The sequence below is a fragment of the Sylvia atricapilla genome, chromosome 3, assembly GCF_009819655.1.
Source record: "Sylvia atricapilla isolate bSylAtr1 chromosome 3, bSylAtr1.pri, whole genome shotgun sequence".
NCBI classification, from domain to species: domain Eukaryota; kingdom Metazoa; phylum Chordata; class Aves; order Passeriformes; family Sylviidae; genus Sylvia; species Sylvia atricapilla.
In genome coordinates, this window is record NC_089142.1 from 112,393,916 (window position 1) to 112,419,451 (window position 25,536).

A 25,536-nucleotide genomic window follows, 5' to 3' on the forward strand; every position below is an offset into this window, starting at 1 on the left:
GTGTCCCAGTCAGCACAGGGCCACCAACAGCACCTCTTGCTGTGGAGTCGCTGGTTTAAGACACTGTTTGCCTTCTGAAGCCTTTTCTGAAGCCTTCTCTGAACAGAGGACCAAATAATCTGAAACAGGAAGATCTCTAGTTTTGGCAGTTCTTCCAGGTGCCGTTTAACAGGTGCCAGTGTGGAAAAACTCACAAGGAAAAGCTGTCTGGTTGTTTTTTGTTGTTGGTTTGTATTTTTTTTTTTTTTCATACAGAGGAGATCACATATCTACCCTATTCCATGGAAGTCTTAGTAGGGAAAAAAAGTAATATAAAGGCCGAGGAGATAGTCTTCTCTAAGACTAGAAGTGATTGTTAAAAATGATAATCCACATAACATTTGCCAGTGTTTAACACTGGTTTGAATAAACCTGTTCAGAAGTGTGTTGGGTAAGGCCTCAGGTTTCCCTGCTGCCAAGTCCCAGTCCTGGCACAGAATTCACAGCCCAAGGTGTCATCCAGGTGCGGGAAGGATGAACCCCAGAGGCAGTGGGCATCGGCACTGTGCCCCAGTGGGAGCATGATCCAGGGATTGGCTCTGTCTCCCCGTGCCTTTGCTCCCACACTGTGGATTGCTCTGGCACCTACACTTGCTGCTGGGTTTGGCAGCAGTTCCCAGCTGTGAGCTGCAAGGCCTGGGTGCAGGAACCTTCTTTTCATTTGTGTTGGTACCTTGCAGGAACACAGTTAGTGATGGATGATGACAATATCCTCACAGAAGTGCAGGTTACAACTGGCAGTAGCTGCCTTGGTGGGATAGCTGCTGTTGAAGCAGTGTGATGATCTGTGCAGAGCAGGTTTGGCTCTCTGTAAGGAGCATGAGTGGTGGTACCATGTTGACAATTTGTTTGTAAACAGGAATAAAAGGTGTGTAGAAGGCAGCAATCAAGGACAGATGAGGCCTGTTTTGAATGATGTAGCTGAAGGAATGGTTCTTACAGAGAACTTCTGGAACCCATGGGTTTATTCTTCTTAGAGCCACACAGAGCAGAGGGAGAGACTGCTGGAAGAAGGTCTCAATTTGTTTTTGTTCCTTGGCTGCAGGAAATTTCCACCGTAAAGCCTCAGTGATCATGGTTGATGAGCTGCTCTCTGCTTACCCACACCAGCTTTCATTTTCCGAGGCTGGGCTCCGGATCATGATAACCAGCCATTTCCCTCCCAAAACACGTCTCTCCATGGCCAGCCGCATGTTAATTAATGAGGTGTGTCTTTTATCTCCCCCACCTGCCCTTCTCCTTCTGAATTTGCCTTTTCCTGTAGCAGTGTTTGGCTTGAAATGCAAGTCTGGTATTTCTTCTGGATCCCTGATAGCGCTCTCCCAGATTTTATCCTTCTGACACTGATTTCAGTAAATCATCCCTTGCTCTCTGTGCCTGTGGAGATTTTAGCAGAGGCTGTTATGCAATTATGTTACATGTAGCTGTTGCTCACAGGAGGTGCCCCCTGCATAGATCTGTGTAATAATCTCTTTAATAATATGGTACTACCCTGAGACTGCACTTAGTGTGTCACTGGTCTTGGAGTACTCCTGCAGTCTATTCCACAGCCACTAGACCTTCTCTTGTAAAAGTTGTTTGTGAGAGATTTATCTAGTGGTCTGCAAAGAAGCATGATGTTCTATCTGTTGAAATTCATTCATTTTGCTTTTAAAGAGAAATTTTTGAAGAATTCTACACATCTCTCTTTCTCTGTTCTTCCCTTTCGCTTAAAAAGTCTCAAATTTTAAAAAGTCTTATATTTCAACAAGACTTTGCCTTCATCTACAGAGACAGAGGCTAATCAACAGCAGGACTTACACCAACGGTGAGTCAGAAGTAGCAATCAAAATCCCCATCAAGCACGTGGTGGAGAATGGAACAGGCCCCAGCAACTCGGCTGAGCGCGGGGTGAACGGCATGCGGCGGGATGAGGATGTGGCTGAGGCCGGGAACAAGAATGAGAACGAGGATAATGAGAACAATGAAAACGACGAGGAAGAGGAAGAAGATGATGATGATGATGATGACCATGAAGGGCCATATACACCTTTTGACCTACCAAGTAAGAAGCTCCCTGTGTTTGTGTGGTGTTTGTTTGGATATGCTGGAAAGCATTGCGGACGCATATAGAGGTAGAAGTGTCTCTGAGAGTTTGCATCAGCTTTCACTTTGCAGTGAGGCTCCTGGTCACACATAATAGAAATGGAAAACTGGGAAGCAGTAGGAACCTCTCAGGGTACAGGCCCCTGGGGATGGGCACACCTCTGCTTCAGCTCCTGTTTTGGCCCTGTGCTGCTATTGCAGTCACAGGGGAGGTGCAGCCATCTCCACAGGGTGCGTTCTGCCCCCAAAATTTGGTTCACCTCCTGGAGAGATGGATCTCTGCTCACTGTGGAGAAAGCTGAGGGTGGCTGGGCTGCTGCCAAGGAGCTGAGCGAAGGTCAAATGTGTCCATGGCTAGGACATACCTTTGATGGGAGGTGAGCTGTGGTCTTACCTTGATTGAATAGTGCAGTGCTAATGTGGGCAAGGCGCTGATGATGCTGATGTGGGGCAGAGACACAGGGTGGTCCTGGGTGCCTCTGCTTTCCTGCTGTGCACTAAGCACTGCTACAGTGCTTCTTGTTCTCTACGGAGGCCTTAGAAAGTCAAAGCAGCTGCATGACTCATGAGGAGGGACATGTGCCTCAGGCTGCTGAGCACTTAGAGGATGGAGATCTCCTTTCAGCCTGGTGCCTCTTACCACATCAGGGCTCTGGTTCTGGGGTGGTCATAATGTGTCCCTGTCCCATCTTTGAGTCGCAGTTGCTGTAACTGGCAAGATCTGCTGTGTTGCAGACATACTGGAATACTGTAGGGACTGGACCTGCCCTTTACAGGCAAGATACAGTTTTGGGAACTCCTGTTCAGGTCTCACTAAACAGCATTTCTGTAGTCTGAGTGAGGAAAAGACCTGAGCCTTAAAGAGGGTAGTTTAGGTGTCCTATGGACGGACTTTCATAGTATGTGAAAGGCTGGCAAGGAGCTCTGGAGATCTCTGGTTCCAACCCCTGCTCAGAGCAGGCCCTCCAAGCCTCTGTCCAGCTGAGTTTTGATTATCTATAAGGATGGACATCCACAGACTTTTGGGTACCTGTTCCAATGTTTGACCACCTCCACAGTAGGAAAAAAAGAGAAAATGCACAACTTGATGTAGCATCTATTCTGAATTTCCCTTCTTGAAAGTTGAGTCCATTGGCTTTTGTAATTCCCTTGTGCAAGGAATTTCATAATTCCCTTGTAAAGGGCCTGCCTCCATCTTTTCTGTGCCCGTTAGGTGATTGAAGGTAGATCAGAGCTCTTTCTTAGACTTGAATTTTATGTGGTTTCTGTAAGAACTTGACTGAGGAGGAGAGGGAACATATGTGGTCTGACCCATTAAACTCTCAGGGAGGCCCTTTGTATTCCTGTGCTTGTCTCTGCCCTCTATCTGCCATCACATCATAATCTTCTGAACAAAGAATGGCACACTGGCATAACAGGCTGAGGTGTCCCTGGTATCTTGGTTGCACATGTTAACAAAATAATAGCGTTCTGAAATACAGCTGACACGACTTGTGATTGTTTCCCTTTGTTTTGTTGTTTGGCAGCTGGCAAGATAGAAATGTTGAAATGGGTCTTCACGTGGCCCTTGAGTTTTGTCCTGTACTTCACAGTGCCCAACTGTAACAAACCCCACTTGGAAAAATGGTTCATGGTCACCTTTGCTTCTTCTACCCTGTGGATTGCAGCTTTTTCTTACGTGATGGTGTGGATGGTATGTACCAACTAACCTGGAAACCACTGCTTGGGAGAAGCAACACGAGGGGGTTTCTAGAGAGATGCATAGGAGGTTCTACACACCTGAATTTTCAAGTGAGAAACCTTAGGCTTGCTTTTATGTCTGTTTGACCTGTCTACTCTCAGGGAAGAAAATTAGCAGCTGGTAGTCATGGCCTTTGAACTTCACTTAGGGCTGTAATTTCATCCAGATTCTTACATTAGGCAACAACTCCAGCTGCCACAGTCGAATGTCTCCCAGTCCTGCAGGATAGTGTGAGGAGAGCTGAGTGACAGTCTGGCCGCAATAACTTTTCATTCTCTTGGAGTAAGCAAGCTCAAGAGACATGGAGTTGTGAATGATATCACTTTGAACTCAGCATGAACAATAGCGTGACATTCAGTCAAATTCCTGCAGAAACAGAACCATAGGGTGGTTTTGTGTCTGCTTAGCTAGTGTTTGTATATAATAATGTTTACAAACTTAATCCAAGATCAAGAGACAGTTACTCAGGGTAGTGAGCGACCATGTAGTCTCTTTTCCAGGTTAGTATCAGGAAAACTGTGGATGAAATGTATGGAACAACTAACCTGAGAGGGTACACAGCAGATGAGTGCTATCCCGTGCTAGTTGATGAATATATCAAAAAAGCCTGTCACTGCCTCTCTTTAAAAGAAATGTTGAGTGTTGAGTTTGCACTGCTGTCTCACAGCATCTTCCAGATTTGGGCCAAGTTGGTCTGTCTCAGGTCTTAATTCTTGTAAACAGCTTGACAGTTTATTTCCTCTCCTTAGGTGACAATCATTGGGTACACACTGGGGATTCCAGATGTGATCATGGGCATTACATTCTTGGCAGCAGGAACCAGTGTGCCAGACTGCATGGCAAGCCTTATCGTGGCCAGGCAAGGTAGGCCATCGCAGGGATGGCATCCTCCTGTGGAAGTGTGTCCTGACATTCTCCTCCTCTTCAGGTAGCACAGATGTTTCCTCAACAGGAGAGTGTACAGAGCTCTTTTAATGAGCCTGGAATTTAAAACAAAAACAAAGAAGGAAATAAATTGTGCTGCTATTGCAAAGCAGTTAATAGGTTCTCAACGGCAGTGTGGAACAAGTTCTGGCAGTATTGTCAACTTCAAGCCTTCCTCAATAATCACAGTAATTTTCTTAATTTGAATATCAGTGGTATAGAACTATTTATTGGCATAAGAATCTTTCAGGTTACCTTCCAGCTTTTCTTCACATTCATAAGGACTGGAAGATACTACTGTTTTTAAGGAAAGCAGCTCCCCCATACTTGTGGCCCCAGCCAACAGGTGTGTTAGGAGGAAAAGCAAGTAGCCAGTACTGCTTTGGGGAGCAAAAACAGCGGCTTATTGCTGAAATAAGAAGCTGCTGAACAGATGACTCAAAGACCTTTTGCAATCAGTTCTGTATAGAAACTCACATGTCATGGTCATAGTAAAGCATCAAAAGCCCCCCTGAACATGGCACCAGAGGGCTGGCAGATTACAGCCAGCACGGTGGGTCCCCTCAGCAGCAGAGGATTAGTGGAGGGGAATTCTCAGATGATCCTGGAAGGGAGAGCAGACTGCCCCTTGAAGCCTGATGGCCTTGTATGATGGTGGTGGGCAGAGAGAAGAGAGGGAATGAGGGGCATCTTCCATAAATCTTGGACTTAATCAGTGGAAATTGCCTGGATTGCCTCAGATTAAAGCAGCAAGGCTTTTCTTAGACATGTCTAAGTGTATGTGGTTTCCATTCCTGCAGGTATGGGAGATATGGCCGTGTCCAACTCCATTGGAAGCAATGTTTTTGATATTTTAATTGGCCTAGGCCTTCCATGGGCTTTGCAGACCCTAGCAGTGAATTACGGATCATATGTAAGTCCTACATTTGTTCACATTATTGTTTTGGTTTTGGTTTTTTTTGTTTGTTTTTTGTTTGTTTGTTTTGTTTTTGGTTTTTGTTTTTTTTTTAATAAGCTGCATCTATCTAGGAAAAAATAAAAGTCAAAAAATTCTGTGGATTTTATTTGAAAAAACAGGTAATTTTTTCTGTTACCATATGGAAGGATTAGAAATTAATTGTCACTGGACATTTCCTATCCTTTCAAGGACGAGTACTCCCATTACTTCCTTGAAGACAGAAGTCTGTGCTGAAATAAACTAGCTTATTAGAGTGCAGTGGATTTTCATATTCTTGAATATATTCCAAGATATATATTCAAGAGATATATATACAGAGTCCGTAATGACCCTGTCCAATTCCAAGTAATTCCAAGTCCAATTACCCTGCTTTTAATAAGGCAGAGGGGATAAACACACAGGTGAAATATAAAATATAGATGAGATCCATAAGGCTTTTGCTAAGAAAAATTCTGGCATTACTGAGCTGTAAGCACACTGGAAAGTGAAGGAAACTGTTAAATAATTGGATGTTTCAGAGCATGACCTTCAGCAGGAAACTCGGCAGAGCTTTCCTGTTTAAAATGATCCAACACCAATGAACTTATCCTTTACTTCCCAAGTGAAAAAAGAGCCAAGCCCTGTGCCAGAGTTGCTGCAAAGTTCCTTCTGAGAAGGAAAAGCAGGAGATGCCACGGAGTTCTAGAGGGAAGTTGCTGTGGCTATTGCTGTTACCTGGACACCACTTAAACAGCAGGATAAGGCAGAGGGAAGACTGCTGAATACAGTCACTGAGTGAGTGCAAAGTTAAAAAGGCAGGAGAATGAGAGAACTGTTGAGCTTGGCAAGTACCTCTGGAGGTTGTCTAGTCCCCAGCCCTCTGCTCAAAGCTGGGTCAGTTAGAGCAGAGTGCTTAGGACCTCATTCTGTTGGGTCTTGAGTACCTCCAAGGGTGGAGTCTGCACAGCCACTCTCCACAGCCTCCTCTGTTATTTGACCACTCTAACAGTCAAAAGCATTCTTCTATTATTTTGGAATTTCTGTAATTAAAATTGTGTAGTTCCTCTTGTCCTTTCAATGTATATCACTAAGAAGAGTCTGGCTGCACCTTCTCTGTCATCTCCCATCAGGTGTTTATGCACATTGCTAAGATCTCCCTGAATCTTCTCTTCTCTAGGCTGAACACTCACAGTTCCTTCAGCCTCTCTGTAAGTCAGATGCTGCCATCCCTTAAATCTTCCTTGTGGTCCTTCACTGGACTTGCTCCATGAAGTCCATATCTTCCTTGTATTGAGGAGCCCAAATCTGGACCAAGCACTCCAGATGGGAACAGAGAAGGATCATCTTCCTCTCCCTGCTGGCAACACTTCTGATGTAGCCCTGGATGCTGTTGGTGCTCCATGCCACAGGGGTGCATTGTTGACTTTACCTTGGTGTCCACCAGGATCAACAGGTCTTTCATAGCCAAGCTGCTTTCCAGCTTGTCAGCCCCATGTCGATATGTGGTTATTCCTTCCCAAGTGCAGGGCTTTTCATTTCCCTTCATGGATGTTAATGAGTTTACTGCCTGCACATTTTTCCAGCCTGTCCAACTCCTTCCGTATGGCAACACAGCCCTCCAGAGCATCAGCCACCTTCCCTGGTTTTGTGTGGGCTGTGAACTTGCTGAGCTTGCTCTCACCCCATTGTCAAGTTCATTAAAAAAGACACTAAGCAGTCCTGACCCCTGGGGTAAAAACCTAGAGACTGGTCCCCAGTTGGCCTTGAAGCACAGTGTTTTAGCTGGTTATCAGGCTACTCTGCTGTCCACTTTTCTAGGCTGTTCTTCCTCTGTTTGTCCCCGAGGATGTTTGAGAGAATGCCAGAAACCTTGCTAAAGTCAACATAAGCCAATGTCTGTTGCACTCCCCTCACCCAGCAAGTCCCCCTTGTCACACAAGGCTGTCAGACAGGCTCAATGGGATTTCCCCTCCATAAGTATACACATCTTGCCCTTTGTGTATTTAGAAGTGGTTCCCAAGATCATGTCCTCCGTCATTTTCCCAGGGGTCAGGGTCAGGCCTTTAGTTCCTCAGATCTTCCCTCTTCTTGAATATAGGAGTGCTGCAGGAATAAAATCCCTTTCTTTAATGAGCAATTTATCTGTAGTTCACCTATATTTTTGTGAAAAAGGATGAAAGCAAGTGGCTGAACAGAAGCCAGCTTTCATGGAGGCATAACAGTATCACTACTGTTTGCACACCCAAAATGACCATTGTACAGTGTGATCACATGGTTGGAAAAGGGAGTCCTGGAAACAGCCCCACAGTTAGCAAAAGAGATTTTCATCAGTTTTCACTTGCTGTTCCTGGATTTCTCTCCAAATCCTTGGGAAACTGCACTTCAAAACAAAGCAAGCCCCCTTTCACCACCCTGTTACTAGCAATTAGTTTCTGAAGTATTAGTAAGTTGCCAGCAAAGGCTGGCATTAGGTGAGTCAGCTGTACCTTGGTGACAATGCCTAGAGCTCCAAGGTGCTGGTTGTTGCTCCAGGAGTGTGGCCATGGTCCCTGGCACCCAGGTCAGAGAGGGCAGCAGATGTGGAGCTCCAGTTCCTGAGGTCTGTCAGGCTGAGCCTTGGGCTGCCTGCCTGAGCAGGCCCTGCCAACTGCACTGGGGCTTGAGGGCTCAGGCCAGCCTGTTTGTCCACTGAATATCACCGTGAGACAGAAGGACTAGATGATTTCTGAGCTAATAGTGCAGGATTTCGTATTGCTCCTTTGGTGTTTGGCAGGACCCAAATGTTTCTCTTTAGTATCTCCTCCAACAGGGGAACTCCTCAAAGGAGTCTTGATGCCCCTGACTTTCATGCAGAGGCAGGGAAAGATGCGTAGAAGACAAAAAGGGCCTGCCTTGATCATGATTATTTTGGCATGGATCCAAATCTGTGATTGCCTCCTTAGAATGTTCTGTGTTAAGTGGACTGTTGCAAAGTTAAGCTTCTGCTGAAAGTAAACACATTTTAATAAATCAGCTGTAGTATCTTCTGTGGAGGCTGTCTTTAAAGGCAAATTTTAATGCAGAAGAGCCTCCTAGAAGCCCCCTCCAGCCCTTCTTTTCTGGTATTCTAAACAGTCAGGGCTTTCTCTGGGATGTGTTATATCTCTAATATCATACTAATATCTCTAATACCATATCTCATATATCCATAAAATCTGTACATATATATATTGTTCCAGGCTGCCTGCCTCAGAATCCCCCGTGAACAGATTTTGCTCCCTGTTAATCCTGGTGTAGAGTTCTGCCATATTACTGTGCAGTAAAGGAGAAGATTGGCTCCTTCTTGGTGCTGTGTGTGCATATGTGTGGGGCAGCCTGGTGCCCTGTGATCACGGCCATTTGGCACTTCCTCAGTCATTTGAAGCGGTTTCACATGGAATTGGGACTTGTTTAAACAAGCTCACTGGGTGAGATAGTGTCTGAGGGGGGAAAGGCAACTTTGTGATCTAGCAGAATGAGTCAGGAAAAGAGTGAGAGGGGGACCTGTCAGAGAGACAAATGCACTTGCTGGAGTCACAGTGGGTGAGTGGCAGAACTGGAAATAAGCTGTGAATCTCTGGAGACCTGTCTTGGTGCTGGGTTGCTAAATCGCATTTTGATGGAGTGCCTCTCTTCTGACTGCCCCTTCCCCAGCCCTATTCTCAGTGAATGCTTCAGCTCGGTATTTACTTTATTCTTCCTTCCTTGTTACAAGAAGGGGAAGGAAAACCATCTCATGATTCTCAGGCTGCATCTTGAAAGCATCTGTCACCTGGTTTAGAGAAGGAGGTTTTCCTTCTGTGTTCCTGCTTTAAATGAAACATCTTCCCCTAGGATGTGGTTATGCTGCAAGTGCCTCACCCTTTGCTTTCAGCTCAGGTGTCAGATCCAGAATTCCTGGCTTGGACCAAGCCACTGACGTTTTTCCCATTAAAGGCAGATCTATTCAGGATTAAACTTTCTACATTGGATCCCTTGGCATTTTTACAAGACCATATGTTTATTATCTTAAGGGTCCTTGCTTCTGAGCACTCATTAATGTCCAGGTACTAACTCTGCCTTCCTCTGTGCTTCCCACTGGAGCTTCCATCACCACTGCTCACTTGGCCACCATCCTGCAGCAGCTGTGGCCTTCTGTTATGTGTGCAACAAATCTGTCAGGCCAGCAGGGCTTTTAGGGGAAAAGCAGCAGCCCTCTGCACCTTGAGAGGCCTTTGACAGAGTTCACTTTCTCCTCTCTTCCAGCACCGAGTCCTGGACATGTTGCTGACTCTCTAATCCAGTAAGCATCCTTCTCCAGTGTACCTGGCATATGCAGAGTGGAGGGATGTTTGCTCCATATCGTCCAACCAGTTACTTCCCTCTGGAATATTTTTTTGCATGTAAACCAGACATCATCCAGCAGTATTTTAGAGAACAGGAATTTTAGCCTAAAGATAAAGAGCCAGGTTTATTTCATCATGTCAGCATTTAGGAGTTGTAATCATGTCAGTGCAATTTGCTCCTCAGCCTGATAACTTCAGCCAGTTTCAGCAAAATTTGACAGTACATTAGAAGTCTGAGAGACCTGACATTCCTTCCACACAAACAAGCAACTTGAAACAGCAGGAATAATCCCAGTGCAAACATATTTAGGCATCACAGAATCCAGAGGGAAGCAAATGCTTGCAAAGCAAGCATGGAGATGGTAAGAATCACTGCTTTGCTCCTCGCTGACCAGTTGATTTTCACTGGCCTAGTTCCCAGGGTGAATGGTACATTAGGACAAAGCTGGCTCCCTGGCTTCATTAGAGTGATTATTGGGATGATTGTATTGAAGTAGAGCGAAAGTGTGCCTGCCAAACCTCCTACAATTCTGGGAGTCATAACTCCTGCATCTCCTGTGTGATTCCCTGAGTGGCTACATCCAGCACTCCAGGTATGTACCCTCTGCAAACTGAATTTTGTGATACAGAGCAAAACAGGAACACTTCCTTAGGAGTCTAAAAACAGGTTTAAGAAGGAAATTCCATTTAAACGTGCAAGAATGCATGAATGAAGTTCCAGCTTGCTGAGACTGCTGTCTCCTGGAAAGACCTTGGGAATGCAGGATTTAGACTGAATTTCCACTGCCAGGCAGAGACACTAAAGGAGGAAGATACCCAGGCATACAGAAGACCTGCAGCTTTTTCAGCTGAGGGACTGGAAACAAAGCATAGCCCTTGTGAAATTCCTTACTGGGATAATTTCTGTCATATTTGGGCCCTGAAGCAAAACCAGTGTGGGTTTTGGCAATAGCTCCTTGTTTTCCCTTAAGCAGCTGCCAGAAAAGAACTCAAGAATAGAATAACTTTTATTTCCATTGTTTTTCCTCTGCTGTTTAGTTTCAGCCTTGGTTGCCACAGCAGCATGGGAATGGCTGGAGTTGGTGGCAGCCACTTTGCATTTGCTGCACAAGCAGCAGGGAGGTGGCCCTCCTCAAACTCTAACAGAGGAGACTGAATGTGCAAGCCTTCTGTGCATGATCAGCCAGAACAGTCCTCAAAGGCATGTTTGGGAATATTGATTTTTCCTCCTTGCAATATGAGGGAGTACTTCTTCAGCAGACAGTTATCTCTTGGGGAAGAGGCATTTCCTGTTCTTAAATGAACAGGGGACTGGGCTTTTCCTTTTACAATTAAGATGACTCCAGCTGAGACTCTTTCTCTTTCTCTGGTCTTTGCCCAAATCTGAAATTATCTCCTCCCTTACTGTGAGTTCTGAATGCTTTACTGCTCTTGTTTTCCCTGAACTTGCACATTTTCACATACCCTAAGGAAATGTATTCCATTGCCTCTTGCAGGAAATGCCACTCGTCCCATGAGAGGGCTGCTTAATTCATTTCTATCATAATTTGACAGATTGAGGACACATTTTTCTTAAACTTTTGTTTCAAAATTCAGCGTCTTTTGGGCTTCTGTGCTCATAGTTAAAAGTCATGATAAGAAATGGGGTAGGCTGATGATTACCAGAGGAGTGGAATCAGTTAAATCTGTATTTTCAGAGCTGTAGACTGATGGGAAATATGTGAAACAGCAGTGGGTAGTCCAAAGTCAAATTCAGGAAAAGAAAGGGTTTGTCAGGAAACTCATTTGGCTGAACTAGATACACATCACAGCTGGAAGAAAAAGTTTGAGTTAAAAAGTGTTGCTGGTGAGCTCAAAGTACTGGAAAAGGTGTGAAGAATTCCAGATGTTTCTACTGAGACCGGGAGGTGATGTATGCATGGCACCTCCTTGCCATGGAGCAGGCAGAAAAGGGACAGAAAAGGACAGAAACCACATGTGGAAAGGGCTATAAAACAATCGAGAAGCAAACAGGAAACAAGGACAGTTGGAACAAGTGGACATTGATGTAAGCCTGTTCCCAAAGCACACTTGCCCTGGGATGACTGGGAGAGGGATTCCATAGATGAGTGCCTGGTGTAATTCCAAATGAATTGGATTTGGAGTGCTGTGGGGTTACCTTGTGCACACCAACATTCCTGTGGATTTGGCTTGCAGGGAGCACTACAGGACTTGCCAGGGGCCTGCAGGAGGCATAGCTTGCCTGGCACAAGTGGCCAGGCTCACCTCAGGAGCCTCTGGTACATGGGGAGAGTGGAAGGATTCTTCAGGTAAACAGAGAAATACAGTGAGAGGAGCAAGGCATGCAGGAACAGTGGGGATTCTGCCTTGTTTGGATTTCACTCTCAGCAGCACTGCATGAAAACCACCCATGTTTCTGTAGGGTCACTTTCTGAAGTAGACAGATGCCTGTTAAAATATGTGACAGGGCTGCCAGGAACATTATTGTTATTTAGGTTAACTAATAGCTCTCTGCTTTGCACAGCAGTGAGAGCTGGGCTAGATACCAGGCCAGGAACATGGTAATCCCAAGCTGAGAACTGTTAACCTGGAGTTAACAGTTTTGGTACAGTAACCCTGCGAGGGGAACTTGGTTCTCACACTGCAGAGGGGGGTTGCCACCTTTGCTTGGCCCACATAGGAACAGCATGATATGTGTGGTTCTTACTTTGGTAAAGCTGCTGTAAATAGTTAGCATACATTTTCTGCTTTTGAATTATCCCTAATAGCATCTTTTATTTCCCTAAATGACCTCCAAGGAAGAGCCTTGCAGATAGTCTGAAGTAGCTGCCCCAAACACCTCTCTTTCAAAGCACTGTCCTGAGCATATTAGACACAGAGGCCTTTGGAATGCTCTGCTGTTTTATGGAGGATGAAGTTGTAACTGAGGAGCAGCATCTGCGCTTTAGGTTAAATTCAGACATTTTCCATGCTAAAATAATTCCATCTTCTTCATTTGTTTCCTTTTCCTGTTGATTACTTTCCAGTTGATATATTTTATACTGACAATTTTTACAGATATTGGCACTGGTCAAACAAAGTTCCTGACCAAAATCCAGACAGGAATTTATTGTAAAATAGTATTTCTTTCCTAGCTAGCTGCTATTCATTTGGGAGAGTGGGGAAGGTGGCTTTAAATGTGTATTTTAGTTTTAGTACACAGAGTTAGTGTAGGGCTTTTTTCACTTTATTATAATGGAAATGCAGGTTATCTATTATGTTCTGGCGGGCGGAAGCAAGAGAGCAGGAGTGGATGCCCAGGAGTGACTGAAACAGAGCAGGCTGGTCCATCTCTGAAGTTTACATTAGCAGTGGGATCATGACATCTTCAGTTATGCAGACAGTCCCAAAATCAGTCTTCATGCCCTGAAGCAATCCAAATCCTCCATTTCTTTGAGCAGTCTGATGAGAATATTGTATTTAACATGTAGTAGCCATAGGAATGTAATGGTTCTGCTCTCCATCCGTACTCTTACAGCACATTCATGCTAATGAAATCCTCCAGCACCTTTCAGACAAAATGATCATCATGGCTGTAGCCTTTTTTATGGTGTCGACAATCAGTAGGGAAGGAAAATGTACCGTTTTTATGAGCTGGTATTTTAATAAGTGTGAAGGGAACAGCAAAGCTCAGGCAGCAGGGATTAGCTTAGAAGATTCTGGGTGTGCAGAATGCAGTGCAGGCTCAGAGTTTCCAAGTGTTGGGATCGATCATCCTTTCTGACTGTAAAGGCAAACTCTCCCCTCAGTGGTCCCTGGGGGAGTGAAGCTAAATCATTATTCTGGATTTAGGAGCAAAGTGGGGTGAAAAGGATTTCTGGGCTGAGATGCAAAATGATAAAAGTGTATCAGCATTCCTGCATTCTTAAAATTGTAGTGCTGCTTGTCACATTAGCAATACCCACTTCTCTTACAAATTGGATTATTTATAATCTAACTAGAAGGATGGGAGTACTGAGAAGCCAACCCTCCCTAGAAGGATGTCCCCTCCACACAGTAGCTCCTGGAGAAGTGCCTTGAGAGACTCCACTGAGTGGTCCCCTGATGATGCTGCAGATGATGAAGATGCAGGTCATATAAAAATGCCCAAAAGGACAACAATTAAGTTCCCAAAGAGAAGGATGGGAAGCCAAGGAGAAGTGTGGTCTCAGCTGAGGAGCAGGATTGGAGAGATTGCTTTACTCCTTGTAGCCTTCCTTTGTAACATTAGGTTTATGTGTCACAAAAGCCATGTTTTAAAAAGTATTTGGGCCTTAAAGATGCAGGTGAGTTCCTTAGGTTAGACTCAAAGCCTCTAAAAGTGGCCATTTAATGGCTTCCCAGCTTTGTGGACCTATATCTTGGTTCTTCTCTTGGACAGTGACTGTAACTGGGGCTCTGCCATGGAAACAGCTGCACCAGAGCCTGTGATGAGCCTGGTACACAGCCCTGCAGGCAGTAAGTTATCTCCTTGTCTGATCTGCCTCAGTGCTAAATCAGCTCCAGCCTGTCTTAGTGTGCCATTATGCATTGGTACAGACAAATTTTCAGCACCTGAAGCTCTGGTTTTGAGATTACTGACTTGTTCCCTTCACCAAGAGGAGTAAGGGTAGGGAAGAAATCAGGCGCTTACACTTGTCCTTGTTTATTATCCCCCACTGTGAAGCATTAATTGGTGACTGAATACAAAATTTCCTTTCCCCAGTTTGTTCTTACAGGATTCATATAGGAGTTAGAAAATGTCATGCTATAATAGTACAAGGGATGGCAAAGCTCACGTGGAAGTGGAATTCTGTGAAACGCTGTCAGGTTCTAAGGATGCTCCTCTAATAACAGTCTTTCTTTGGCAAAACAGGGCGTAGACAAAGTTATCTACAATGTAATGATCTGACTTGCCATTTATCACTTGCAAGCCACTGTTTAGCAGCCTCAGCAGTTTAGGATTATGGAAATATAAGCAGAGAGGAATATTGTTTGAAATTGTGATATGGTTTGATAAACTTCCTTCTTTTACAGATTCGGTTAAACAGCAGAGGACTTATCTATTCTGTTGGTCTCCTGCTGGCATCAGTTTTTGTCACAGTATGTATATAGTCTTTTGTTCTTCTTTTCCAAAAGAGGGATTTTTATAGACATTTTCTTCACCTGCTCCTTTCTCACCTCCAGCTGAAATAGTGGATGCAGAGTCTGTTGTTACAGGATAGGGGTGCTCCCTACTGTTGAAAGCTTCATAAGGCCTTGATCCTGCTCTTTGCAGGAGCTGTCACTCCTATGGGATGGCACTCCTGCCTGTGTGTTTTCCATGGGAGGAGCCTGGGAGAGTCATTAGTGATCACTCGTATTTCTATGCTAGAGCTGAAGCAGGTCCCTTGATGCATGATGAGACCCATTGTCCTGTGAGACATGCAGAGAAAATGCTGAGCAGGTTGCTTCGTCCTCTCTAGGATCCTTCTGAAATACAGTGCACTCCAGAAAAAACATTGCCTGACAACGTTTCTGTTGAAATCAGTACTTGGTGTTGCCTGACCTTTCCCAGAAATGATAGAAGGGGAATGATGTGACGTCTTCCAAATCTTGAGATTGGGGGGTGTCCTTCACAATGCACACCAACACAATTCCCACAGTTCCCACATACATAAGACTTCAATCTTTGGTGGGAGCAAACTATGCAAAGTCAAGCAGTCTCAAACTGTGTGGTTCTAGACTGAGATGCAGAGGAGCACATGAAGTATTTTGGGTTTAAAAAAAAAAAATGGAACCTGGCCTTTAAATCTATTTCTGATTGAATTAAATAGGATTGTTCTTGCCAAAATTAAATTCACTGCAGAAACCTAAGGTGAGGTGATGTAAATCAGGGTGGCTTCTGTGACTGCTGCTCTGATTTACTTGAGCTGGGGTTTTCAGCTCACTTAGTCCAGTTTGTGATTGCTTCCAACTAATCATCATCAGTAAGGGGACAGCCCTCTTTTGGCTCCTGTAGCTGAGGAGGGGATTTACCACTTTATTCAAAATGTTCCTGCTGTGGTGGCTTACTCTGTGTTTATTGTAGGTTTTTGGTGTCCACATGAACAAATGGAAACTGGATAAGAAGCTAGGGTGTGTGTGCCTTTCCCTTTACGGCATCTTCCTGTGTTTCTCCATCATGACAGAATTCAATGTTTTCACTTTTGTGAACTTGCCAATGTGCAGAGATCACTAATGCAGGTGACAGACTGTCGGGAGGAGCTTCCTTTTTACCTGTGCAATACAAGCCATGGCTGGCATCTCCTGGATGCAGTGCACCTCCAAGTCGTGACCTATATCCTGTTCACTGTTTGGACCCGTGGCCCATCTAGGTTTGCCCTCTCCCTGGCCCCCACAACCTGAAACAATCCTTCATCGATGTGAAGAGGTTTTTTTCAACATCCATGTGATTTCCTAGCTCAGTTTTTGAACAGTGTGACTGGGACTCAAGATGAACTGGCTGCTAACTGGCACTAAGCCAGTCAAAACTGGTCTGCTACAACTCCTTCTTTTTTTAAGTTATTTGATGGAAGACTAATTAATTTATGACTTAAGACTATTGCTACAATGCAGAAGAAGGTACATCATATGGAGGTTGACTTTCAAGGAGAATAATGGGAATTTTTTTTGGTTGTGGGGAGTGTTTTTTGTTTGTTTTTAGCTTTTAGTTTTGGGGTTGCAGGTTTTCTTGTTTGTTTGTTTGTTTGTTTGGGGGTGGGTGGGTATTGGTTTTGTTCTTTTTTTTACTTGCCAGAGATCAGCGTCCTCTCTTGCATCTTCTCCTTCTGAGTGCTGTAACAATCCAAAGGCCACAGAGCAGTGTAAAATGGAAATGCAATTCAAGGTACTCAGCATAAGAATGGATGAAAGAAGATTGTCAAGGAAAAAAACTGATGACGTTTTACTATAAATAGTTAACCTTGGACAGGTTTGTTAAAGCATGCAAGCTAAATGTGGATTCAAAGGGTAAACACTGCTATCATTTTACCATGAATGTTGGAGTTTATTACTAGGCTGTTTCTTATTTCCAAGCAATAGTTTGATTGCCAGCCGAGGAGGGCTACCGAGGAGGTATCCTGGTTTTTAATGGTCTGCACATGGAAATGGAGGGTCAGAAATTCCTCTGCTTCATCAGATTTCATGTTTCAGGGGGATTCAATAGTTCATGTCTTATTTGTTCTTGAGAAGGACATAAGCATATGTGAAAACTTTTTCTAAATGAGTTACAAACACTGGTTTCTTTAAGAGGAAAGAGGCATATTTTGCACAGACATAGTTGCTGAAGTCATAATTTGCCATTCTTTAAAAAATACACTGGACCTGGCCAGATATTTGTCATCTTAAGCAGTTGAACTTACCTGATAACAGATTGTGTGGATTCATCACCCCTCCTTTTGGGAGGGAGAAAGGCACAGATGGAGATGGCACATTTTAAAATGTGGAATATCTTCAATGGAGACTTGTTCACAGATCTTAAGTTATTGTGAAAATTTAGCTATTCCTTGTTCCAATATCTCTGCTAGATTTTGTATAATTCTGTATTAATATGCAGGCAGATTCCACCCCTGAGAAACACCATCACTGCTTCATTTGTATGTATTGATACTGTGGGTTCTTGCCACTGTGGCTCTTGTATTTACTTCAAGCACTGATCACTTCTGATCCATTTGGTATGTTTTTTCCTCTTGTATATGTTCTGCTGTGAAATGTATTAAGAGACTACCAGCTAGATGAATGTTTTTGTCTATGGTACAAACAGTGGCAAATAATAGTAAAGGTACAGCAAATCTTAAATAACAGAAAGAAAGGAAAAATCCTGAAACACCAAACCCTAAACTATAGCAGGAAAAGAAAGAGTTCCGCTTTAAAAGAAAAAAGAAGAGAGCCACCTTCTGTTCACAGATGAAAAGCCAATTTTTATTTCATTTGCACTTTTGGAACTGATGTTTTTCAATCTGATTTTCTTTGGGTAAAACGTTGTAAATTAAAATATTTACCCCCTGTGGTTTCCCTTCAGCTCAGCAGCTGGTTTTCCTTGTTACACGAAACACATGGAGGCAGTGGCAGCTCTTGCACTGTGCGTGGCAGCCAAGTCCTTGTGGAAAAAGCCATGTCCTGCTGGCCTCACTCAGGGAACAGTGCGTGCTGGTGGATCCCTGGCAAGAAGATGGAAGGGTCCCAGGTCAGACAGCAGAGACAGAGAGCCTGCATCAGCAGTTTTCATCCTGGAAAGCAATTGTGTAGCTGCTTGTTGAGCTTTGCAGCCAAGGTTTGAGCAGCCTTCTCGTACCTGTGCCCACGGGACATCCTATTATGTCAGGACGCCCACTGTACCTTCCTGTTGTTGGGGTTTTGTTTCTTTTGTTGTTAATGAGATAAATAATAATAATAACAACCACAAAAATGCCTAAAATACTTCCCTAAATGATGTTGGCAACAAGGTGTCACTAAAGCCACCCCACAAACACGCAATTCCACTTCATAGTGAGACGCAGTTGCTCCTAAGCAGAGTGTGTCCTTGCTGATAAGGGGAAGGAAAAAAAGAAGTTTTGTATCAGGGCCTATTGTTTCTTCTATTTTGAATATTTATACTGCTGCTCCAATGGAGCCAGTTGGATCTATTTCTGCGAAATAGCCATTACCTATCCCATGGCACAAAAACTGCACAAGTATTTTTTAGGAACTTTTCCTACTGGTGTGCATTAAATACTGTAGTAACTGTACTTTTGTGTTGTGTGTAAAATCTGAAATACCTTGCCTTGATACTTGTGTGTGTTGCCAGAATGTTCCTGCAAGCAGCTTGTTCTAAGCAGAAACAAAAGATACTTTGAACTGCCATTACCTGTGCTGTAGATAGCTCGATAAGCACATCCTAGAGCAATGCTTCCTGCCAGATATGCTGATGGTTTGCAGCTAAATCATCAGGTCTGAGCCTGGTTTGGAACAGAGCAGACCGACTGAGTGTGCCAGGAAAGAGTGCACCTCTTACTCTTGTTAGCATAGTCATGGCCTGTGCAGAAGGCCCCAGAGGAAAAAAACCAGCAATTTTTGGCATCCTTTTTGTACGCTAACTCCAAAAGTGGCGTGGACAGTTCTATTCCAGTACAGGGCATACTCGGAGCTTCACTGGGCCATGCAGAGGACTGAGTCTCCCAGGAGTTCCCTCCTCCCAGAGGAGTCTCCCCTCCCAAGATCAGACTCTGGAGGACAGCCAGTGCTTGGCTTCAGTGTCCCCATGGGAGGCTCTGCTGTGGCCATGGCTGTGTGAGCTGTGAGCTGCGAGCCATCACCAGATGCAGGGCTTCAGCAGCCAGCCGGGCTGGCACAGCCACTAGGGCTGGGGTGGCTGCAGTGGGGAAGGAGGGAGCTGAGGGGCTGCAGGGAGCCACTGGGGAAGCTGGCTTGTGTTGGGTATTTTTAGCATGACTGTGATTCATTTGCAGTTTTCATCTTTTGAAAGCAAGGGTCACCTCTGCATCCAAGGCTGCTCTGGTTCTTGGACCAGTCAACTGTTTTTGTTTCCATTCCTAGCAATTTCAGACGATCTTCAACGAGTATTTCAAAAGGAGATTAAAGAGCCTTTTTCTCCATGGAGAGGCTTTGCTGCAGTTCTGACTTTGACATAAATATGTGATCCTTGGCTGGCTTCAGATCTGCTTCATGTGGATGGCCTTCCTTTGACAGTCGTTCAAATGCAGAATGATAGGAGAGGGTATAAGAGATGGTCTCAAGAGGTGCTGGGAAAACTGTTTTTGTCCCTACCAAGAGTGAATTTTTATTTGCCTTTTTTTCCTCCTTTTTTTATAATTTTTGTTTTTCATGTGCTGCTCTTTTTAATAGGCTTTTTCTGTGGTAGGAACACCAATATGAAATGTATGCATGGGAGATTTTCACTTGCATAATTTGTTGGTTTTGCTGTGATGCCACTTGCATGCGTAGTTTCCAGCTCTCTGTCCTCAGTCGTGTCACTTAAATCAGTTGATTAGCTTTGGATTTGTGATGGTGGTGCTTGTGGAGAATGAGGTGCAGGACTGGGTTGTTTTCTTGACAAAACAAATCAGGTAGAATGGCAGTCAAGTTTTAGAAAAAACAACGTTCAAGGCAGGTGGAGCAACCTTTAAGGTAAGGTAATATTTAATACCCTGCTGTCAGAACAGGGACTTTTATATGTCTTTTTCAATTGATACTTGTGAGATAAAATGTACATTCAGTATTATTGAATAACTTTTTAAAAAACCACAGCTTTCTGCTGATTGACAAATGTTTCTTGTATTAAGATTTTTTGGAAACCCTAATCCTTTCAATGAAGTTCACAGAGATGCAATAGTGCGAGGTTTGTCTATTTCAAAGTTACACCACTGGAGCTTCTGTTTAAAAATATATTTTTAAAATCAATCTTAGTGGACCATGCTTGCCTGAATTTAATTCTGTCTTGTATTTTCAAAGTTTTATTTGATCAGCAGCCACTGCAAGTTAGTCTAAAAGAGACTTAAATCCTGGTAAGGATGTCCCTTTTAGGTTGATACAACTTTAACTGAATCAGTTGAAAGCCATGGTTTTAAGGAAAACAGTGGAAGTTTGAATATTTAAAAGACCTCAGCCACTCCAGATTTAAGGAGTTGCAGAGTCTGAGTGTGCTGGGTGGATGTGCCAAGCAGAATGCAAGGCTTAGTTTCAGGAAGAGAGTTTTCAGTATTCAGGGACTTGAGTGAAATCTGACCTTTGTGAACTCAGGGGCAGAACCCCTGTGACTGTTGTAGGGTCAGTCATGTGTTAGTAGCAGTTGAGTCCTGGAAGGGACGGGGACACTACATTTCTTTGGGTGAGTGGCCTTTTTATTTTCTTACCTGAATAGATAAATGACTATTAATTAATAAGACTAAACACCTTTAAGGGAATTGACATGAATACTCTGTCAGCACTTAGTGGCACCAAATCTGAAGCACAGTTCCAAAAAGCATCTACTTCTGCCCAAACTGCTTGCACTTGTCTGGCTGAATCTGCAGAATCAAGCTCTGCTGAGGACTTGATTCCTGCGTTTTGGAGAAGTTAATTTTATTTCTGGGAAAGCAATAGGGTAAGAAATGGCAGTCTGTTTCATTGTGCCCTGAGGATGTGAATTGGCTATGAAATCAATTATTTGCTGGCCTCAAACAGTCTGACATCTAGGCCAAGTTATCCAAGTTTGCATAGGAGCACCTAATTTCAGGAAGGCTTCTAAAAAAAAGCACAAATTTTTTAAAGCAATATATTTTTAAATGTATTTATGTAGCAAAAATGACTTCATTGTGGTATTTTTTAGATAGATTTCTGTTTTTCTAATAGACTTGCAGAATGAGTTTGAAACCCTCCACACCAGAACAACCTGACAGAAATCTTGTCAATGTAATCTTCGTCTGCCAGGTAGGATTTGAATGGTGGTAAAAGTCAACATGATAATTTTACAGCAGCAATTCAACATAACGTTTTTATTGCCAGCTGAGGAAAAACACACCACTGTATGCCTGACCCTGTGAGGATGTTTGTAGTGGTTACAGATCCGCTCCAGTGCTGAGCATTTGTTGCTGAGGTTTTCCATTGGTGTGCCTTGCCTTGGAAAGCAAAGCGAGACCATGGGTTCCTGGAGGAGTGATGCCTGCTGCTGAACATTGTGTCCTGTCAGGAGTGGAGGAGGCTGCTGGGGCACAGGCCCCTTGGCTACTGGTTACTGCTGCCAGCATGGGTTTACACTTGCTCCTTTTTCAGAGCAGGGGCATGTGTTTCCCTGAGGACCAAGTCTTTCCTTAGCTCTGGTCAAGGTTGCTTTTGGCTGAGCAGGGGAGGGAACAAAGGCACCATTCTCTTTACAAGTGTAGAGGCAGATGTTGGGTGCCAGATGCTGTGTCACAGGAGGACTTTGGATGGAGCCTGTATAAATGTTGAGACGTTCCGTGAAATCTCTCCGAGGGACAGACATTCCTGTACACCCAGCAGCCACCTACTTTGCTTCCTTATTTTATCTTGCTTCTTGTGTTGCCAGGATTTGGAATTTTGCTTCCACTTTATCATAAGCTGTATCCCTCTGGCTTTGAAGGCTGACCTATGTCCTACTTTCTGTAGCACAAAATTAATGCATCGGCTAGCACAAATAGTGTGCAGATTTTCATCCAGGAAGCTGATGGGAGAAAATGCAAGGAGATCCTTGCTTGGCACATCAGCCTCCAAGCACCTGACTCCAAACAGCACAAGCTGCCTGCCTGGAAAGTGCCCCAACCCACTGGGATAGTCAGGCACTGCACAGGACGTGGGGACACTTCTCATGTGTATTTAGAGACTCTCTCAAGGGAATTTTGCACCCTGTGCAAAGACATGCGTTATACAGTAAGTATAATTGATGTAATTGAGGGATTCTAGATCTGACCTGAGCCCTTTACACTTTGTGAAGCCAGATTATACTATGGAAGTTTTATTGAGGAACTTGGTCACAAATTCATATAATTCATTGGCATACTTTTAGTGGGTTTTTTTTAAATGTATGAACATAGGTTTGTATTGAAGCAAAATACAATATTTATACATATATATACACTTTACCTAGTAAAGTATATGTGTTAACTGTTGTTAAATTGAAGCCCTGTGGTAACCATCTGTTTCTGCATATGAATAAATTATCATGGCAAGTGCTAAGATGCTATAAGTGTATGAGTATTTAAGACAGTCTTACACATACCTATTTATAAACTCAAGCGAAGTTTTTATTTGTTTTAGCAAGTTACTATGAGTGGTGCATGGCAGTTGCCTATCTGTAATACATCTGTGTACATTCAATAATATTTCTAATTACTGCTAGTCATTTGAAATTCCAGTTCTGTTGCTGAATATAGAGTCAGCTTTGGGGAAAAAAAAAAAAAGCATGTGCAAGACATTGAGGAGGTCAGAATGTTCTGTACTGCAGTATTTATGCATTTCATTTATTTATTTATCAAACACAGAATGCTGAGCCCCTGGTTTAAGAAAACATTTCCCCATGCTGGCAGAAGATTTAGAAACCTACTTTTGGTCCCTTCCTAAAACTAATGACAGGTTTCCCTGGATCAGGGGCCAAGCAGACTAAGCTATTTAAAGCATCGTTCCGTCCTTTTAAGTGACCACAAAAAGGGGTGAGACCTTCTCAAATGGTTCTTATAACTTCTATTAGTATAGAAGTTGAGAAACGTTGAGAGATCCAAAGATGCTTCTGCAGCTGATCTATAAGAGCAGAAATATGTAAATAGTAAATACTCCTTGTACTTTTAATACTTGTAATGCATCACTATTATGAGGTACCATTTGCAATAGCCAAATTCATATTTCATAAGCTACCCACAAGTAGATTATTTTAATATTACTTGTAGAGGTTTTTTTGTTCCCCCTTTTCATTAAGGAAGTAATCTTCCTTTGGCTTGTTTTCCCCAGTTCTTTTCAACAGTAAGTGATTGGCTCTGGTTAAATGTGAAGATCCCCCTAAACCAGGTGTCATGTGCCAGCTAATGCTCAGGGGAAGCAACATTTATTGTCCCAGCTTTATGACAAGGTCGTTCCCATTTACAGCAGGCAAGGACCTCTCACCTTGAAATCCAGCAGTAAAAACAGTCCCACCACTCACAAGCACATTGCTCCCCTATTTCCACCACACTGGTTTGGTTTCAAAGAGGTGAGCAGATCTCCAGTCAGAAGAATATCTGTCACATCATCACTGTCAGTGGGGATACCGTAGGGGGAAAATACAACAGGAACAACAGTAGAGTCCTTTCATAGACTATGTATTGGAGGGGACTTTATTTTGCCTGCTTTTAAAGACATGGGGGAATTTTAGATCAGGAAAGGAAAAAAAAAAAAAAAAAAAAAAAAGGAAGATAAAGGCTGATTGCACAAAGTACAGCCTCCGTCTTTAATGAAGGTTTGTATCATGTTCAAGTTTCGCATAGAGTGAGCTCCTGAGAGGTTGCTGTCCAGCAGTGATTATGTGACCACCGCAGGCCCTGGGCAAGATTGTAACTTTTTTCTTGCACGGATGAAACTTCCAAAGCCCTAACCCTTCTCTAAGTGAGAGAAAAGGTCAGATTTGGAGACCTGTAAGGGGGCAATATGAAGATAATCAAAGTCAGTGAAGAAGAGTGACCCCTTAGGTGGATGTTGCCTTGGTCCAAAGCTGAAAATCTCCAGTGAGTTGTGGTAACAGACTGGAATATTGATATGCTAGAATATTGCTTTAAATCGTGGACAATATGAATTGGGGGAAATGATTGTTCAGATTTGTGGATTTGAGCAAAGGTATTTGTGATTGACTGAGTGAATACTGAATTAATAGCTGTGATCTTGTGATCCATGAGATGTTTGAACAGAGAGAGATAAGAAGTCCTCTGCACCACTGAAGAAGTGAAAAGAGATCTCTGTCCCATGACATGAAGAAATCCTTTGGGTTTGAATTGTTCACTTTTAAAAAGACACCCTAGTATGCATGAGTCCATGCCCACATATAGTCACGGGCAAGGCTATGGGATATGGGAGGTCCAAAACTGCAGATTTTCCCCCGGACAGCTGCTGTTGTAAAAGCTAAAAGCCACAAGCAGACTGTTTTTCTTGTGGAAAGTTACCACAACAAATTAGAAGAGACTTCTCTCTCTAAAAGGACTGATGGGGGACTATTTCATAAATGGTACATTACCTAGAGTTCAGAGTTTTGTCTTTATACATTGTCTGTGGGAGGGGAAAGAAGTTGGGGGAGGGAGGAGAGTTTTGAAAGTTTGATTTTGAGTCTCATTTTCTTCTTTTAGTGTGTGTTAATAAATCTGTCTTTGTTCCCTTTAAGTTTGATCCTGCTTTGCAATTTCTCGTGATCCTCCTATCTCACAGCAGAGTTCTGGTAGATGCTCAAACCACTACACTAAATTTGGCAAACAGAATTTTGGAGAACATGAAACCATTATATGATTTAGTATTCCTGCCTGGTTTCAAACAAAACCATTACATCGTCCTTAGTTCTCAGAAACCACGTTTTTCTCTCATGCTTCTGAGTCAGGACTTCGGAGTGTAACAATGCATTTCTCTATCATGGAACTGCCTTGTGAAATTCCTTATAGGTAAAGTGAGCAAGCACAGAGATTGAACCACAACATGTATTTGAAAGAAGCCAAAGCAAGATGTTTGTGTAGTAACTTTGTTCTGAAGCAATGGGGTTTTTTAAATGGATGCCAGAAGCAAAGGACACAAAGTGGGAATCTCTAATCATGCAGCACCACTGGAGAGTAAGTGCAAGTGAAAATAGTATGGCATCATAAAAAGTTGTCTGTAATTCACATACTGGCAAGATTCACAGGGGTCACATTTACATGAAGATTTTCCTGAGTGCTACTTGATCTTTACAACCCTTGTCTTTGGTCAGGAGAGGTGAGAAGTACTTTGTCCCTTTCTGAGGGAGAAGGGAG

At 43.4% G+C, this 25,536-nt stretch overlaps 1 protein-coding gene across 1 annotated transcript in view; it reads left to right on the plus strand.

Moving 5' to 3' along the window:
* SLC24A3 (solute carrier family 24 member 3) overlaps positions 1–16,783 on the plus strand; it is a 111,122-nt gene extending 94,339 nt beyond the window's left edge. The window contains 7 exon segments of the mRNA XM_066316688.1: positions 1,085–1,245; positions 1,810–2,083; positions 3,651–3,817; positions 4,615–4,729; positions 5,590–5,702; positions 15,104–15,169; positions 16,137–16,783. Of these exon segments, the coding sequence (XP_066172785.1) occupies positions 1,085–1,245; positions 1,810–2,083; positions 3,651–3,817; positions 4,615–4,729; positions 5,590–5,702; positions 15,104–15,169; positions 16,137–16,286 (1,046 nt within the window). The 3' untranslated portion in view covers positions 16,287–16,783.
* Positions 16,784–25,536: the final 8,753 nt, after the last annotated feature.